We start from the raw sequence: 17,476 nt of genomic DNA on the forward strand, positions 1-17,476 counted from the left end.
GGATTTTCTGCAAAATGCTGCTAGACAACCATGAGGCTAGTTTTGTGAACTAACCTAGAAGAAAGCAGGGCAATTCTTTGAAAGATAACTAAAAATCCAAAGTTTGTATTTAAATATCTGCTATCTTGTGTTGTGGGGCCGTTTGAATCTGCAAAAAGAAGTCTGAAGCACAGAGTAGTGTCACCTACTTACGAGGTGTTTGTACAGAAAATCTGTGATGTTCCTGGTTGATGATTTGCTTAAGATGTAGAAATAAAACCTTTTCCCTTGTGGTGTTAGTCCTTTGTGTTCCCTAATTCAGAGCTTTCATAAGTTTTTGCCTTGCATAAGAGTACCTGTCTGCAGGTTGTCATCTGTTAGTGCTGCTGCTCTCAGAAGAATGTGATACAGGAGTTTAGGGTTGTGGGGACTGCTGTTGGTAACTCTGCTTCTGTCAGGACAGCCAAAAAGGCCAAACAGGTAGGATAAGTCCACTGAATGTTATTAGGAAGCTACAAGGCTTCTATTTTCAGCCATGTCACATTTGCAGTTCTTTCCTTTGAGCCCTTTCATGTATTCTTTATATTTTTTAAATGTGCAACTTTATTTTTCAGTCTGATGAGAGTTTTTACTACCTCCTGATGACTTCTTTTATTAGAAATATGCTTTACTTTCACAATCGTCAGCATTTTACAAGGTGGAGTTCATGTTGCAGTGATTGTTACTATCTAATTTCAACTCCAGAGTACTCAGTGTCTGTTTTTTTCCTTCTCTGTTTTAGACTGAAGACTGGAACTTCTAGAGGAAAGTGCATAGCTGCAGGTACGAACAGTCTGTATCCCTCAGTTATGTACTGGAGCTTCATTTCAAAGGTTTCGAGAGGGTGTTTTTACTTTCAGTGATGAAAGCAGTCATTTTCCACTGCAGTGAGCAGTGCTCCCTGAACCTGAAACTGTTCACACTTTCCTGCCTCTGTACTGCTGAAAGAGGTTGGGAGTGTTAACAACTTAAGACTGCAAGTACCAAGACAATAGGCTGTTTTAGCTCCATTTCTAATATAATAGTTCTAGAAACGTTACGAACCACAAAGTAGAAATGTGTGTTCTCTTAGCAATTTCTGGACCAGAGCAACTCTGAAGTACTCTGTAGTACTTGAAACACTAAAAGTGTGTGTTAGTGTAATGCCTTTTTTCATCTGGGGCGGATTTGATTACGAATGTAGTCTGGTGTGAGAATCCTTGGAGCCAAATGTGGGGGTCTTAGGGTGTAATTTTCTTAATGCCTGAAGTCCAGGAAGGGTGTGGTTTCATAAAACAGATGAGACACGTCCCCCTTACTCGTACTTGGTTTCCAACTAAGTAGTCCTGTTTGTTTTGCTTATGCTGCTTCTTGCAGTAGTTTGCCTGGTAGACAAAATCAGCTTGACAACCCAATAAAAAGCTCTTTTGTGATTAAGTTGTTATTTCTGTGGTTTAACAAGTTGAAACGAGTTGGTGTGTGGTCACAGGAGTACCAAAAGAATAGATCAGACTGTTTGTAGTTGTGCACCTGAAGCTTTTGTGTTCATTTCTGACAAATGACCTGTAACTGCTGTGTTAAGTAACACTACCATGCTCAAAATGGGGTGATTGTTGCTTGTCTGATGAATCACCTCTGCTATGGCAGAAATATTTAAGGTGTGCTTTAATCCGTACACAACCAGGGAGAGTAGAGTTTGCTGCTGTCTTGTGGAAACACTTGTTTTCTTCTGTGGTGAAATATTGTCTACATTTTTCATAAATACATTGGAAAGTACATAGTCATGTCTATGTCAGAAAGTAAATAAGATTTACCTTTAAAGTGCAGGATATCCTGTCTCTGTTACTCATCAGGGTAGAAATAGCTGAAGTTTGATTAAGAAATCCAAGAACACCTTCCTTTTCAGTGGATTTTTAGGGAACTGGTGTTCTCTGTGTTTGGAAGTACCAGTTTGAGGGTGTTGGTCTCAATGCATTGAGGGTGTTGAAAAACACTCGACTTCAGTCTTGAATGACTGGTGATAGGTACTTTGCCCTTCCTGCTCCTTTGCTGCTCCATTAGGACCACACAGAAGATAGGAAAGAGAATACTGGTCATTATGTTTGTATTTTTGTCTGAAGAGTTTTTATCTTTTGAGACAGACTAATTTGTGATTAGACCTAGTTTTCAAACTGATGGGATCCTGCCAATTACAAAACACAGGTCCAAACCAATAGGTTTGGATTACTTAACAAAATTATCAGGTTATTTACATAGCAAAATAATAAAGTTCTTATGGTTGCTGAAAATAAGTCACAAAAACACTTCCATTAGGTGAAAGAGCTGTGGTTTCTCATCTTAAGAGCAGCAAGAAGTTAAATTCATCTGCCTTAATGTGAACATAGAAAGGTGTCCAAATGAAAGAAGATTGAGTGTTTTCTTGAACATCTGATAACGGTGTATTAATATGTATGCATTCCAGTATGAAATGCCTCTTAACAATGATTAATTCTGTAAATTAATTCCACAATGATATTTCAGAATAAAACTGATGGCATTCCGCTTCTGGTCTGGTATAGAGAGTAAAATTGAGGAGTCAGCTTTACTTCAAGATAAGAAATCAATCAGCCTTTAAAAGAGCACTTGGTTTCATTCCCCACTTTTCTGATAGCTGCTGTCTTTAAGCAGACAAGTTTTTTTGTGTACTCTGAGGCTCAGGATTGCTTCTTGGATTTGGAAAATTGTATGCCACACTTTGCCAAAACAGATTAAATGTTACTCTTCTGTCAAGTATTTGAGGTCCTTTATGAGAATTGCGAGGTTCAAGACTGAGGAACTCCTACCTCTGTGTGTATGTACCTCTTGTCATATCCACATTCCCCATGCTTATACTCTGCTGGAGGACAAAAATGCCTTTATACTGCTTAAATGCCCTTTGAATACATAACACTCTAGTTTTCATATTGTTCTTACAGCCTTGCCCCTCCTTTAAGGTGATCCTGTTGTTTTCCTGAAGGTGAGGTCTAATGAAAACACCATTGAGTCAGATATGCAGGAATGTTGTGTGATGAAGAATAGCAATTACCTGGTTTTATCTGGAAGATGTCCGTGTTCAAAGACGATTTCTGTAGGTCTGAGCCCTTTCTGACATGGAAAGGAGTGGCATGGAAATGAAAACGGTCATTAAAACACTTGTAGATTTGTCTTAGAAGGAAACTGAGTGTTCTGCCACAAGTTGTCTTTCTCAATACTTCTAAAGCCATTTATATTGTAGGAAAGTAAATGTAAATCTGTTTGGTTGTAGATTTATTTGTTTGTTTGGAGGGACTGTTCCGGATCAGAGTAGTGTTCTTCATTCTTTCTGGGCTTAGCTCGTCCTGAAGTTGAAATCTACTGTAGTATCTAATCTAATGGTTATTTAGACTATTGAAGAGGAAATTTTTAGTAGGCGTAGCTGTATTTTCTTAGCTGATGGGGAAAACTGAGGTACATCTGTCAGACTGGTTTTCTTTTGTCTCTAGGGGCTAGGAAAGCTTAGGTATATTTTTGAGACATACTCTGACATTTTGATTATGGTCCTGCATGTGTAGCTTGAAAGCCAGCTTGTTTCCTCTGCTATTCTTTTCTGCCCCACAATGTATGTAGTAGATGGAATTGTTTCCCTTACCAGGGATACTACAACCCATTCTATATCATGGGCAGTACTGGAGCTATACCTTTGCAGCCTTGTGCCAAGAGCTAGGAGAAACCATGTTCTACGTTGATGCACTATGTGGAAATTATTACTGCAGTGATTGCTATTTTTAACTGCAAAGTGTGCTCTCCTGGAGCTGTCTTGGCTGCATTTGAACTCTCTGCAGGTAACATGCAACAAAAAGTTTTCATCTGGATAAAACAAAAGGAAAGAAAAATAGTGATTTCTTTTTTTTTTTTTTTTTTTACTGTAGTATTATATAAACTGATTCTTATTTGTGTCTGGTACTATTAGAAACAATTTGAGGTTAAAGGACTCTTTAAAATGGCTTGCATAGCTATGCTGATGGCTGCAAGGAACAATAACACTGGAGACTTGGTGCTTTGTTTAGTCCAAAAGTTCCCCTGAAACTTAACAGGGGAAGGGAAAAAAAGAAGACTATTATACTTCAGAAAGATCTATGAACATGTCTGAGTGCTATTCTAAGGCATTGCAGTAAGGAGAGGCTTTAAAATCATTTCATAAAATGATGTTTGTTCCTTCAAGTTAAGATGGCATGTTACATTTCTTAAGTAAAAAAAGTAACTGTCCAGTTCTTAGGGTTTACTTTATATATGCATGAGGTGTTTTGCTTGCAATAAACCTTAAAGCCATTTTTGATTCACTGTAGTTCTGCAGTAATGCAGCAATCTTCGTATGTGGTATTGTTCTGGAATTGTATAGCTATTCTGTAGTCTCCCCTGGGTCCAATATGCAACCACACAGCAATTCTCTGTGTAAATGTAGTTGTTTTGCCCATGGTAGTGCTTTGTGGCATGTTTGGCTTGCAGACAAGCAGACTGTTCAGAGCTTTCCAGGACCCAGTGGATTTCCAGCTCCTTAGCAGAGTACCTTCTGGCTCTGTTTCAAAGGCAGAAAACTAACCTAAAATGTGTAGTTGATTCTTTAAAAACCTCTCAGGCAAATACTGCTGAGGTGACAAAATGCTTGTTTTGAGTGCATCTTTCAGACTAAGTACAGATCTGTGTTTTCCTGTAGTGTAGGAAAAGACGGCAAAATACAGGCCTATTTGAAACCACAATTCTAGGTCTTGTGTTTGTATTTACACAGTATTCTGTTCCATGTAATTGCTTGCAGGGTTGTTTCTTAACAAGAAGCTCAAATAGCTGAAGGTAAGCTTTGGGCCAGTCGTAAACCCCATCATTTTTGTAAGCTGAGAGACAGTATTTGGGGAGGGAAGGAGGGGAAAGGCTGTGTAAGCACATTGTACCTCTGCTTTCAGGGCATGATAACTTGCAAGCATTAGTATTCTTATTCTCATCTACTGTAGATTTAAGTGTTGAAGTGCAAATATGATTTGTCATCCATAGTTTCTGTGTCTCATGGTCTGAATTCAGGCAATAAACAAAAAAGGAAGTAGGGAGGGGGCTAGGGGAAACCTCAAACTTTGCTGCTGCCTTAACTGTTCCATCCTGTCTGCTTTTAGTAGTTCTCTGTACTTTCACAGGGTAGAAATGCATGTCCTTGCTTCTTGAACTCTCATTTCCTGCCTTGTCTCCTGTTCTGTGTCACACTGCTGCCATTATTTCCTCTTACTATTGTTGTGACAAAGCCACTTTTCCTCCTCAAGAACTTTTTTCTGTCTACAGTGCCAAAGTGTCTGCTGGTCTTTCAGATCTCTTTTGGGTGCCTAAGATTTGCTCTTGCATAATATTAGTGGTGTTGTGTTCTAGCACTATGATAAGAAAAACTCAAAATGCTTCTCAAACTATGCTGGAATGTTGGCAGATACTTTCAGAAAATAGTACTTTTTAACTGATACTTTCATTTGCAAACCTTCCCATAGAGCTTAAGCAGTACCCCAAATACACAATTTGTACCTATTTACAAACCTGCACAACCTACAGATAGGATAAAAGGATTAAATCTTCTATAGGTTGTTTTGTTATTTTTAAAGCTTGTATCTTCATAGATTGAGGGAAAGAAACCTATATGCTTATGCTTTAAAAGCAATTGTCCTGGGATTCATACATCAATGCTTCTTTATATCAATTATTAATTGTAAAATGTCTTGCAAAGAGGGAAAAAACGTGATGTTTCCTCCTTGTCTGTGAGTAGCTGAAATGAATTATCCTAGGGAGCCTGCATTAAGGCTTTTTCTTATCTGTCCTACAAGTACAGATGCTCTAATAGGTTGTCGGGCATTTATTGTTCCAGATTCATGATTTGATCTTTTGGCAATTTCTTCATCTGCTTGTTTGCTTTATGTCTAGTAACTTTCATACAGTATCTACTCAGCCAGGCTTCCGCTGTCATTTTTGCATCACAGGAAGTTTTACTGTGTCGTGGGTTTTTGGTTTTATTTTTAATTCACTACAGCTGCCATTGCTACCAAGAAATAGCTGATAATGCTGATTTTCATCTCCCTCTCCATTCCCTTGGTCTGACTAAAGCTATGGAAATATGCAAGATAAAGAAACAAAATTTAGCTGGGAAACACAAGAATTTAACATGCATTTCAGATCACTATTCTGAAGGTCACAGCTGGGAACTTAAATAAACAAATGAAGTCTAAAGCTAGCACGAGAAACTGTCTTTCAGGATAAGGGAAAGACAACAATCCAGATACCTCTCATGTTATGTTTCTGTGAAGATTAATGAAAGTGTTTCATGTACTATTAAGAACAGGCATAACGAAAAGATAATTAAACACCAAAGAAAAGATGGACTTTCTAAGAAAATATTATAATTTGAAGAGTTTACTTACATGGACATATCTTACTTATTTCACTGTGCTGATGTAGTAGACTGCTATCCTAATGCCACACAGGTCAAAGATGTTCCTACCAGAGCATTAGCTGATTTCTGGTGCTAATGTTGGTACTTGAAAACAGGGTAGGTGGATACTGGCTGCCTTTGGAAAAACCCAGGTAAATACTTACTAACATTGTCTGTCGCTTTGTAAATGGCACTATTGCAAACTCTGATATTTGAAGTTCTTTGGAGTTTCTGACTCTGTGTAAAAAAGAATTAAATAGATACAGGTTCTGGGAATAATAGTTGTGATATATCTCAGAGTAATGCAAAAATATTTAAGTAACCTCAAACTGTAGGGCTTTGGAGGCTGTCAGCTTCCTTATTCCTTGTTGTCATAGGGTAATGAGAAATTTTATGGATGGAGAAGGGTATCTGAGGTTATCTTCAGGAGGTGGTTTCACTGCCAGTCTACTCCATTTCTTTCTCTTTGATAATGCCTGTGCAAGTCTTTGGGGTATCATCACTGAAGTAGCAGCCACAGCTGCAGTGGGTGAAGCACTGGGTGAGCAGCCTCCTGCTGCTGTGTTAGCTGACAGCTATACATTGAGACAGTGAAACTCAGGGGGGCATCATGCAGCTGTTCTGCCCTAGAGAAGCAGATCATTGTCTGCAGAGCTGTGGGTCATCATATTGCAGAATTCCAGTGCCCACAGCTCCATTAGCATATTCATGTGTCCCCTCTCAGGCAAGCATAAGAATGGACAGTATGTCAGAGAGAGGCGAGATGAAAATTGAAGAAGTTTGGATGCTAGTGTCCTAAAGTTTGTGAACTTCATCTGCTGTAAGAGAGAGATAAGTCTGCTATAAAAATGATAAATCGGCTGCTCCTGAGTTCTTGTTAGACATCCTGTTACTAGCAGTTACTGGCGAGCAGGATCTTGTTGCAGTTATTTCGACTTCTCAGATTTGAAGAGATGTTACAACGTATTTCCTGGTAGGTAGTAGGTAAGCTGTTGTATTGCAGAGCTACTGTCTGCCATTTGGTGTAAGTTTTCCTCAGGAGTGAGCCAGATATTGTGTATATAAGAGATCGAATTTGTTCATCAGTTATATAGTGGCATATTAAAAGCAATTGCAAGGCATTTTAAAAAGAGGGGAAAGTGTGGGTTTTTTTCTGTGCTGTGGCATTTCCTGTAACAAGTCCAGGGGTGTGGGTTTGGGGTTTTTTGTTGTGTAGTTTTGGGAGGGTGGTGGGTTTGCTGTTACTTACTAAAGCAATTGAATATAGTGCTGATAACAGCTGAGTGTTTATAACTAGCATTTAGTATGTGTACAGGTCAGTTCTTGAGCACTTTTAATAGGTCATATTTTTTTTCCCCTAATGCTTTTTGTTTTGTCCCAACACAAATGCACGCTCTTTGGGCTTGTTCCAGACCTATCTTTGCCAGTCATGAAGGCTATTAATCTGTGGTGTTTGTTTTCACCACAAAACTGACTCAGTGGTCTCTCAGCCTCTCTTGTTTTCAGCTAAGGAGAACCAAACTTCTTGTGGTTTGTCTGGTAGCCTCTGATGGGTCTCTTCCAAGTACTTGTCCAGTCTGTTCTTGCACTCGTTTAAGTTTGTTGTATCTGCTCTATCCTGCCAACAAGGAGTTCCAAAAATCAACTCTTCGTATGAAATAGCATGTATTTTCCTCCTCAGAGGAACGCTGTTGTATCAGTCATTAAGATCCTGGGGTTTTAGCTGTCATTTGAAAAGTGAGATTCACAATGCTAACTGCTTAAGAAGGCAACAGCTACACAACCTTTTACAGTTGATTTGTGCATTCACTTCTTTGCTTGTTGTTTGAAATAGAAGCACGAGGGACACCTAAACTGGTCAGATAAATAAACATGTGGCAGTCAAAGCAGAAATGTTTGGCATCGTGTTGGTATGTGGATAATGCTGTAGATAGGAGTCTTCCTTACTTGTTTGTGTGTTACATTGAGGTCAAAGATGTTTCTATCGGCATTAGCTGATTCCTGGACTTTACTTTTTTACTTCCAGCAAAGTGATTGCTTAAGGTCACTCTGGGTCTGTCTAAAGACCCGGTGTTCTAGACTACTTTGGTGCCCTTTGAAGTGCCTTTGCACTAGTGAACACAGCATGGGGAACAAACAAGAGGAACTGGATGCCTTTGGATTTTCATTAATAGAAATGGTAGGTATCTGCTATGGAGAGCTCAGTTGGATTTTTATCGGCCTGTTTTTAAAGGAAACAATGCACAAGACTTATACTGCTATTCTTTCCTGAAAACTTTTTAATCCACTGCTCCTATTCGGATAAATTTATCAGAGCAGTAAATGTGTTGAGGCATTAAAATCCTAATCATTTAGCATTAAGTCAGGGCAAGGTCAAAACAGAACATTCGGGTCGTGCCCTTGTCCATCAGTATCCAGGTAGCTCTGAAATGCTCTGCCTGTTGGCTGTGGTACAACTAAACAGGCAGAAGTCACTGAAGGATCTCGAAACTCATAGGATTTATTGTAAGGAGGTAAGACATATCCATGGAAACAGCTTTCTTTAGTATGCACTGGCATATTCATGTCCAGAGTTACCTCTCTAGTGTTTAGGTTTATTGTATAGTTAGATTGGATATAAGGAGGAAATTCTTTCCTGTTAGGGTGGTGAGGCACTGGAATGGGTTGCCCAGGGAGGTTGTGAATGCTCCATCCCTGGCAGTGTTCAAGACCAGGTTGGACGAGGCCTTGGGTGATACGATTTAGCGTGAGGTGTCCCTGCCCATGGCAGGGGGGTTGGAACTAGATGATCTAAAGGTCCTTTCCAACCCTAACTATTCTGTGATTCTGTGAAACAGTATTCTCATTTCTTCATGTCCCAGGAAAGCATCAGCACATCCTGGTTTGGGTGTGTGACATTTGGAAATTGAGGAGCTAAGGGAAGTTGGTTGGTTTTTTGCATCAGTTTGTTACAGAGCTGAAACACAGAGCATTCTCTTCAGCCACAGCTTGCAGTCCCCTGATGCCTCTCTGAAACTGCATGTTCAAGCAGAAGGTCTTTTCTGACCAGCTTAGTTAAGAACCCCTTCATATGGTGTCCTCCATATATATTTTTGCATGAAGTTTTGGCACTGGGTATCTTGATTTAGAAAGGTAGAAAGTTATGACTAAAGAGAGCTGCCACAGTGGACACAGTCTGGTTTGTGGTTTCCTTCTGATAATGCCTAGTACTATGTACATTAGACAAATGGGTCTAAAATCTTAATAATTATCGATTAGTCTGTATTTAAAGCTCAGGTTACTTCCTAATGTTCCTTTCTAATGTTAGCTAGAAGGTGGTAGTTCTTACGTGCAGTATTTTGATGCATTTAGCAATCTTTTTATAAGCTAAAAATTATTATTTTTTGCAAACTTTGGTGCAAAGTTTTATCTCCTTTTCTAGAAAATTATAATTAATTTTATAAAATAGGGGTTATATAAATTATTTTTAATCATTTGTCTTTGCTATTAAATAAAAGGGTACATTTAGCTGCCATTTTATTTTTGCCTTTCTTAGAGTGCTCAGGCAGAGAAAACATCATCCTGTAAGCCAGAGAGAAAGGTGACTTGCTGCTTCATCTACTGGCTGGGAGTGTTGGGATTTTCCAGGTTGGAAATCATTCCTTTTGAGATTTCAAAGGATTCATTGGAGTAGAAGTTATACCGTGTAAGCCAGCAAAGTAGGGCAAAAATATATTGATACACCTCATTCTTGTTGCAGAAACATTTTGAGGAAGGGGAGGAAAAAAGCTGAGTATAAGCTATTTTTAGAATAAAATTTACTTACCTGATTTGTGAAAATCCATCTAGGCTTGGAGGGATTAAATGCTCTCAAATAAATGCATAAGAGAGAACACAGTGGAACTTTGCTATTTCTGAGGTAGAAGCGTCATCCCTTCTATCCTTTTTCTTCACCTGCGTACTTCTACAAAAACTTCATATAAATAAAAGTGGGTTTCAGTTAATTCAGTCCAAATTGTAGGGAGCCCCAAAATTCATGTATCTTAATGATAAACTCGGCATTCTGAATGTGTCAGATTTGTGTACCCACAGTACATAACTGTCATGCAGATTGGCAAATGAAGAAATTGCCATTTGGCAATTAGGTGGAGGCTTTTTATACCCAGTGAGGCATGGGGAGACAGTTTGGATTTCAGCATGGGCAGAAAGGGTTCTGACTGCAGGCTCGCTTTATCAGCAGTGAAACAACAGAATATTGACAAATACTTACTGGATTTTGATGCATGTAACTTAGGGGTTATCTGTTCAAAATCAAAACTGCAATTCAGCAACACTGTAGGGGTCTGGATATGCACAGATAATCCAAGGGGAAGTTTATTCTAGGACCTGTCTCCTTCAGAGCTTCACAGTGTCTGATTTCCCCATAGCCTGCATCCTTTCCCATCGCTTGCTCTCACCATCCCAGTAGTCCCTCAGCTTCACATTTGTGTATGTTGTCTGAGGTTCAGAAGGTATCAAATAAAAAGTGGTCTTATCTTTAGCTTTCAGAGTTATGTCCTCATTGAAACAACCAAGGCTTTCTTAGGAAGGAAGATACAACACAGGATTTGGGGGTTTGTGGTTTGTTTTTTGGTTTGGGTTTTCTTTTTTAGATTTTATGCCCCGGGATGTGATGTAATTCTGTAAACGTAAAAGCAAAACTTTTAGCATTTATACTCTACAGTCTGAGGAGCATATATAGCAATAGATCCTGCAGCTGAATTTAGGACTTCAGAAGCACGAAAAGAAAGATTTAATCGGTAGTATGTAGAAGTTTTTGATGTTCATGTTGTCACATTAGCATCATGTTTAAATGTGTAGCTACAGTCCATAGAGCTTGGAATTTCAGACATTGTTTCTATTATCCTTTGAATAGAAACAGTCAAAGAATGGATCTGGAAGCCAGCAGGAATTTGACATCTGAGCAAAAAATAAGTGTGTTTAGCTCTCTTATTTTTCTTTCTTTTTCTATGAGGAATGGCTGGCATGACTTTTGTGAGGTTTATAATTCCAAAGAAACATTGCTTCCTTCTTTAATTCTCTGTGCAGTAGTGAAATACCATCTTCTTCCACTCTTTGCAAGAGTGAAAAATTCCTTTTCACAAGTGAATTCTGCAAGTCTTTTAATTTCACAAGTTTGATGCCTTCAACTAAATAATGTTAAAACAAACCTGGTTGTAGTGTTTTGTCACTAAAACTGCTATCATTAGTGCAGAAGTATGGTACCCTGAGGCACTGAATCTTGGCTAACATACCTTCAGATATTTATTCACCATTACCCCAAACTGTACGTAACAGCATGTGAATTTTTTGGCACTGCCATTAAAGTGAGCACATAAAAGGAGAAATTAAGTATAAGAAGAATTAAAAATTATTATGTAGCAGGATAGTTGCACAAAACTAATATTTTTATTATCAAATCTGTAGACTGAATTTGACATGGAGTGTTATCACAGTGCCTGAACTTGTTGGAGTTCTGTCTTAACAGAACAAGCAGATATGACTTCCATTTTGAGGAACAGAGATACGAGGAAAGGGGTGTGCATAAGATCATAATAACTTAGGGATTTTCTTTACTAATCAATCTAACTAATTGATTCACTAATCAAACTAACTAATCAATCTCAGTAATCTCTTTAAAACCCATTTTCTAGAGTGTCTGTTGCCAGCATCATCTTTCATCAGACCTACAGTGGGCATGGCTGCTGGGGTATTTTACTGGCTGCTTAACAAAAGTAAAGATGACCAGAAGGAATGAATTCTGGTCTTCACAGCTAGGTTCAGAATTTAGGGTGTTGGTCTATAGATCTGTGTGAACAGTGGCAAGAGCACCACTACATCTTCTGCTGTCCTAATAATGTAAATCTGAAGTGTTTCTTTCTGTGGGCTCATTTGTAACAAATCCACCAAGTGGTCTCTAGGGCTTAGTTTAACGTTTGAATATGATGTGCTCTCCCCAACATGGCATTTTTCAAGTGAGAAGCCTGTAGGATATGTCTAAAGGTAGATATGAGTAATTTCCCGAAAGCTAGTAATTTGACCTCTGTTCCTTAGTGTTTATTTGCATGCTCTTAACAGTGGTGCTTAGCAGATAGCTCACACCTTTTTCATTAAAGTTTCTTGTATTTAAAACATGGTAAGAGCATGCATAAATCAGTTACTGTTGACTATCTGATGTATGATGACTGGAGTGTTGAGATGGAAGAATTAGAGGCTCTTCAGGAAGGACAGCCAGGAAAGATGAGGAGGGGGTGTCACCCTCTATGTCAGTGATGAGCTGGAGTGAATGGAGCTCTGCTTAAGGGTGGATGAGGAGCCAACCAAGAGCTTATGGTGGACAGGTGACATAGTGGGGATCTGCTACAGACCACCCAACCAGGAAGACTGAGTGGATGGAGTCCTCATGTTCATAAGCCCTGGTAATGAGGGGGAGATATAACCATCCCGATTATCTGTTGGAGGGACAGCACAGCAGGGCATAAACAATCAAGGAGGTTTCTGGAATGTGTTGATAATAACTTCATTCTCCAAGCGATAGAAGAGCCACCAAGGAGAAGGGCTGTGCTGCACCTTGTTCTCACCAGGAAGGAGGGGGTGGTGGTGAATGTGAAGCTGGAGAACAGCCTTGTCTGCAGTGACCATGAAATGGTGGAGTTCAAGATCCTTAGGGCAGCGAGGAGGGTATGAAGCAAGCTTGGTACCCAAGACTTCAGGAGAGCAGACCTTGGCCCTGTCTGCTTGGTAGAGTACCACAGGATAAAGCCCTAGAGAGAAGTTGGGCCCAGGAAAACTGGTTGATGTTCAACAGTCACCTCTGCCAAGCTTAGGAGCAATGCATCCCAATAAAGAGGAAGCTGGGGAAGAATGCCAGGAGACCTGCGTGGCTGAACAAGTAGCTCCTGGACAAATTCCAGCACAAAATGGAAGCCTATTTCCTTTTTGTGGAAGAGGGTGGAAGCAAGGACAGGTAACGTGGGAGGAATACAGAGAAATGATGGCCTTAAGCTCCCTTCCAGCCCGAACCATTCTGTAATTCTGTGATATGTGGTAAATTCATGTCTTCTCTTATTTTGCAGAAACATGCAGATCTTTTTGTATTACCAGGCCTAACTCCTTTTAATAACCTTTTAATCAAACCCACTATAGGCAGAAGAATGTTTCTGGTTTGGGTTTGTTTTGTTTCTTTTCAGAGGCTGGAAACAGTTCTTTATGAAAAAAATAACTGACATGCTGTAACTGTGCAAGTGTAAAGCAAGCTGTATATACTGGCCAGCCTAAATAACTGCAGGTACATGTTGCAGTCATGGGCAGACAAGAAAGAAGTGATTGCAGCCACCTTGGCATGCATTCCTTGATGCTTTTAAGAGTTTATTTTGTGGTTATATTAACTGTATATGTAAGGCTCATCTGGATTCATGTTGGACTTGAATTACTGATCCCTCCTGGAGTGTTCGGGCACACCCAGCTGCCTCTGCAGCACTTCATCCCTACAGTCAAGTATTTCTGCATCTCCTAATGATTCCTGTATTAGTCAGATTATCTCCCCAGTCATTTGGTATTGGAGAGTTAACAAGAGGTATGTAATGTAAATACATCTCACAGTTCTTTGAACATGTTACTCCTGTTATAAGATGAAGCAGCTGATGTAGAATCATAGAATAGCTAGGGTTGAAAAGGACTTTAAGATCATCCAGTTCCAACCCTCCTACCATGGGACTGTTGGCACAAGTCCAGAGGAGGGCCACGAGGATGATCAGGGGACTGGAGCACCTCCCATATGAAGACAGGCTGAGAAAGTTGGGGCTGTTCAGCCTGGAGAAGAGAAGGCTGCGTGGAGACCTAGCAGCCTTCCAGTATCTGAAAGGGGCCTACAAGGATGCTGGAGAGGGACTCTTCATTACGGACTGTAGTGACAGGACAAAGGGTGATGGGTTCAAACTTAAACAGGGGAAGTTTAGATTGGATATAAGGAAGAAGTTCTTTACTGTGAGGGTGGTGAGGCACTGGAATGGGTTGCCCAGGGAGGTTGTGAATGCTCCATCCCTGGCAGTGTTCAAGGCCAGGTTGAACTTGGGTGGTATGGTTTAGAGTGGGGTGTCCCTGCCCATGGCAGGGGGGTTGGAACTTGATGATCTTAACGTCCTTTCCAACCCTAACTGTTCTATGATTCTATGATTCCATGGGCAGGGATTCCTCACACTAGACCAGGTTGCTCCAAGCCCTGTCCAACCTGGCCTAGAGCACTGCCTGGGATGGAACATTTGCCACTTCTCTGGGCAACCTGTGCCAGTGCCTCACCCTCACAGTAAAGAACTTCTTCCTTATATCTAACTTGAACTTCCCCTGTTTAAGTTTGAACCCACGACCCCTTGTCCTGTCACTACAGTCCCTAATGAAGAGTCCCTCTCCAGCATCCTTGTAGGCCCCTTTCAGATACTGGAAGGCTGCTAGGAGGTCTCCACGCAGCCTTCTCTTCTCCAGGCTGAACAGCCCTAACTTTCTCAGCCCATCTTCATTCAGGAGGTGTTCCAGTCCCCTGATCATCCTTGTGGCCTCCTCTGGACTTGTTCCAGCAGCCCCATGTCCTTCTTATGCTGAGGACACCAGAACATGTTCTGATTGGTGTTTTCAAAGATTATCAGTTTTCAACAAATGACTGAGTTTTTTCCCCTTTATCATCTATAGGCTCTGTATATCTCTGGATTTATAGATGCATGATTGGCAAAGCATTATTTCCAGAACAATGTATGTTTTGCTTTTATAAAGTAGTAGGTTTTGATGCTCTATGGTAGTTTTGAATAATCAAATTTTTTAGCTGTGATTGTTTTGGCAGGTTCAGAGAACCAGGTAGCGTTCTCCCTAGAAGTTAGGAGAGTATCAGAAACAGTGCACAAGGTAAAAAGAGTAAAATTGGCCGTTGGAAATGTTGATGGTGAAGGAACTTCTTGGCTTCACACCTTAATTTTGGCAGTTATGGGAAGCATCAGTCTAAACCTCACGGCCTTGGACTGCCTTTTTGGGAGGCAAGGAGTTAGTTGGGGATGGAAAGACTGTAGTTTGTATTCTTTCTGCTCTGTTACCCATTGCTATCTTCATGGATCTGACACTCTGTTTATCTGACAGTGCACTCAGTACTGCTTCGCCAGGAAAAATTGCACAAAACAAGCCCTGTGCATCAGCACTTTCATTGTGTATTAAGCTGAGCCTCCCTTCACATGGTCACATCCCCTTTTTAATCTGGGATTCCATGTCCCTTTCCCAGTCCAGCCTTGTTTCTGTGGTGTCTATTGCTGGTCTCCCTGAGCTTCTGTGGTTTGAGTGTTTTTTGTGTGGCTGAGTGTTAAGACCTGCAGGACTTTTGGAAGTGGCGTTGTTTGGGGGTTAGGCAATACACTGATTTAGTGTTAGTAGTTTGTCACAGACTGAGGTGATGGCTGCGTTCAAGTTGGATTTTCTCCCAGAGATGATGGTGGACCATTGCTCATTGAATGCCAGCCCTGTGTAAGTATTTCTGTCTTCATGTCTAAGTTTATAACTGAAGTGATAGTTGGAATTGCTGTCTCTGGAGCCTGAGTTGTCTGATGAGCTCCCCTTGTGGGGAACGACATGGGGGAAAGAGATAGGACAGCCTGCAGCTTGTTTTCTTGAAAAAATCCTACTGGTGTTGACAGTTGATGTTGGATCCTGCACAAGAGGAAAAATGATCTTTACAAGTTTGGGGATGAGAGCTAAGGAGGTGTAAAGCTATTTGGCAGTATTGTTTATAGTATGCTACAGGCGCTGATGTTATAAAATTAGTTATTTAAATCAGTCGTTGGGAGAACAGCTTCTGTTCTTCCCTGTTAATGACTCCAGACTAGACCTTTTAACTAGGAATGAAAGATTCCTTGAATACTGTAGAGATCATGTGAAGAGTTGCCCAATTAATAAGAGCCACGCTAAGCTCTTGCAGTTACCCATTGCATAGAACACAGGGCTGAAGATTATTGCTGGAAGAGGGTAAATGTTTCCAGTTGTTTTTCTTTGTAAAAGGTATTGTTTGCCTTGACTATTTGGAGATGTGCTCACCCTTTCTGAGTTGAAAGGTAGAGAGGAGTAAAAGGATTTATGATGATTTCCTTTCCTTTTTAGTAAGAAGCTTTGTTGCTTTTGATCTCAGGGGAGACCTTGTAAGTCTTCAAGTACCTAAAGGGGGCCTACAAGACGTCTGGAGAGGGACTTTTTACAAGGGCCTGTAGGGACAGGACAAGGAGGAAGGGCTTCAAGCTGAAAAAGGATAGATTTAGATTAGATACTGGGAAAAAATTCTTCCCTGGGAGGGTGCTGTGGTGCTGACACAGGGTGCCCAGAGAAGCTGTGCCTGCCCCATCCCTGGCAGCGTTCAGGGCCAGGTTGGATGGGGTTTGGAACAACCTGGTCTGGTGGCAGGTGTCTCTACCTGTGGCAGGGGTTGGAACTGGATGGGTTTAATGTCCCTTCAAACCCAAACCATTCTGTGATTTCTATGTCTGTTCTTACAGCTACAAAATCATGAGCTTTCCCTGGCATCAGTCCTTAGGCTCAGAACATCAGCATACTGAGGGGGGAAATTAACTAAATGTTACCTGGTTTGGAAATCTTGTTTTACTGAATTTTTTAAGTTCTCTTCAAGGAGGGGAATATGATTGCAGATGGACAGTGAGTAACTTAAACACGTTTAATGTGTAAATAAGCCCTTCAAAACCTATCTTTAAAGTTAAAAAAGCAGTGATGAAGAGAGCTGACTGCTGTAGAAGAAGGCCACCTGTATTCCTCAATGAAGAGACTAGGGGCAGTGGGGATCATTGTGTGGTTACTGTTCCACTCGCCCCACATGCCTTCTAGACTATGCAGGGACTGGTCAGCAATTCTAACCTACTAATCACTATAGCGACAATAGGATGTCGTTACAGTCAGTCTTCCACAGAGAGAGGTCCTGTGACAGCTGATAACAAGACCTCACATTGCACTTGCCAAGCAATGAGGGGTCAA

General features: G+C 40.5%; 1 protein-coding gene across 13 annotated transcripts in view; it reads left to right on the forward strand.

Annotated features, from left to right (window-relative positions):
• CELF1 (CUGBP Elav-like family member 1) overlaps positions 1-17,476 on the forward strand; it is a 66,154-nt gene that overhangs the window by 17,265 nt on the left and 31,413 nt on the right. For 4 of the 13 annotated variants that reach the window (XM_061462170.1, XM_061462171.1, XM_061462174.1 and 1 more), the window contains exon 1: positions 15,379-15,967. The exons of 1 other annotated variant lie outside the window; for it this stretch is intronic. In XM_061462170.1, the coding sequence (XP_061318154.1) occupies positions 15,897-15,967 (71 nt within the window). In that variant the 5' untranslated portion in view covers positions 15,379-15,896. Of the gene's footprint in view, positions 1-760; positions 802-9,983; positions 10,147-15,378; positions 15,968-17,476 lie in introns of those variants that run through there. 8 more of the 13 variants (XM_061462176.1, XM_061462179.1, XM_061462167.1 and 5 more) reach the window with 5 other exon arrangements.

This window comes from Pezoporus flaviventris, unplaced genomic scaffold (genome assembly GCF_033815535.1).
Source record: "Pezoporus flaviventris isolate CSIRO_AGI_PZ_B2104156 unplaced genomic scaffold, CSIRO_AGI_Pfla_v1 ptg000035l, whole genome shotgun sequence".
NCBI classification, from domain to species: domain Eukaryota; kingdom Metazoa; phylum Chordata; class Aves; order Psittaciformes; family Psittacidae; genus Pezoporus; species Pezoporus flaviventris.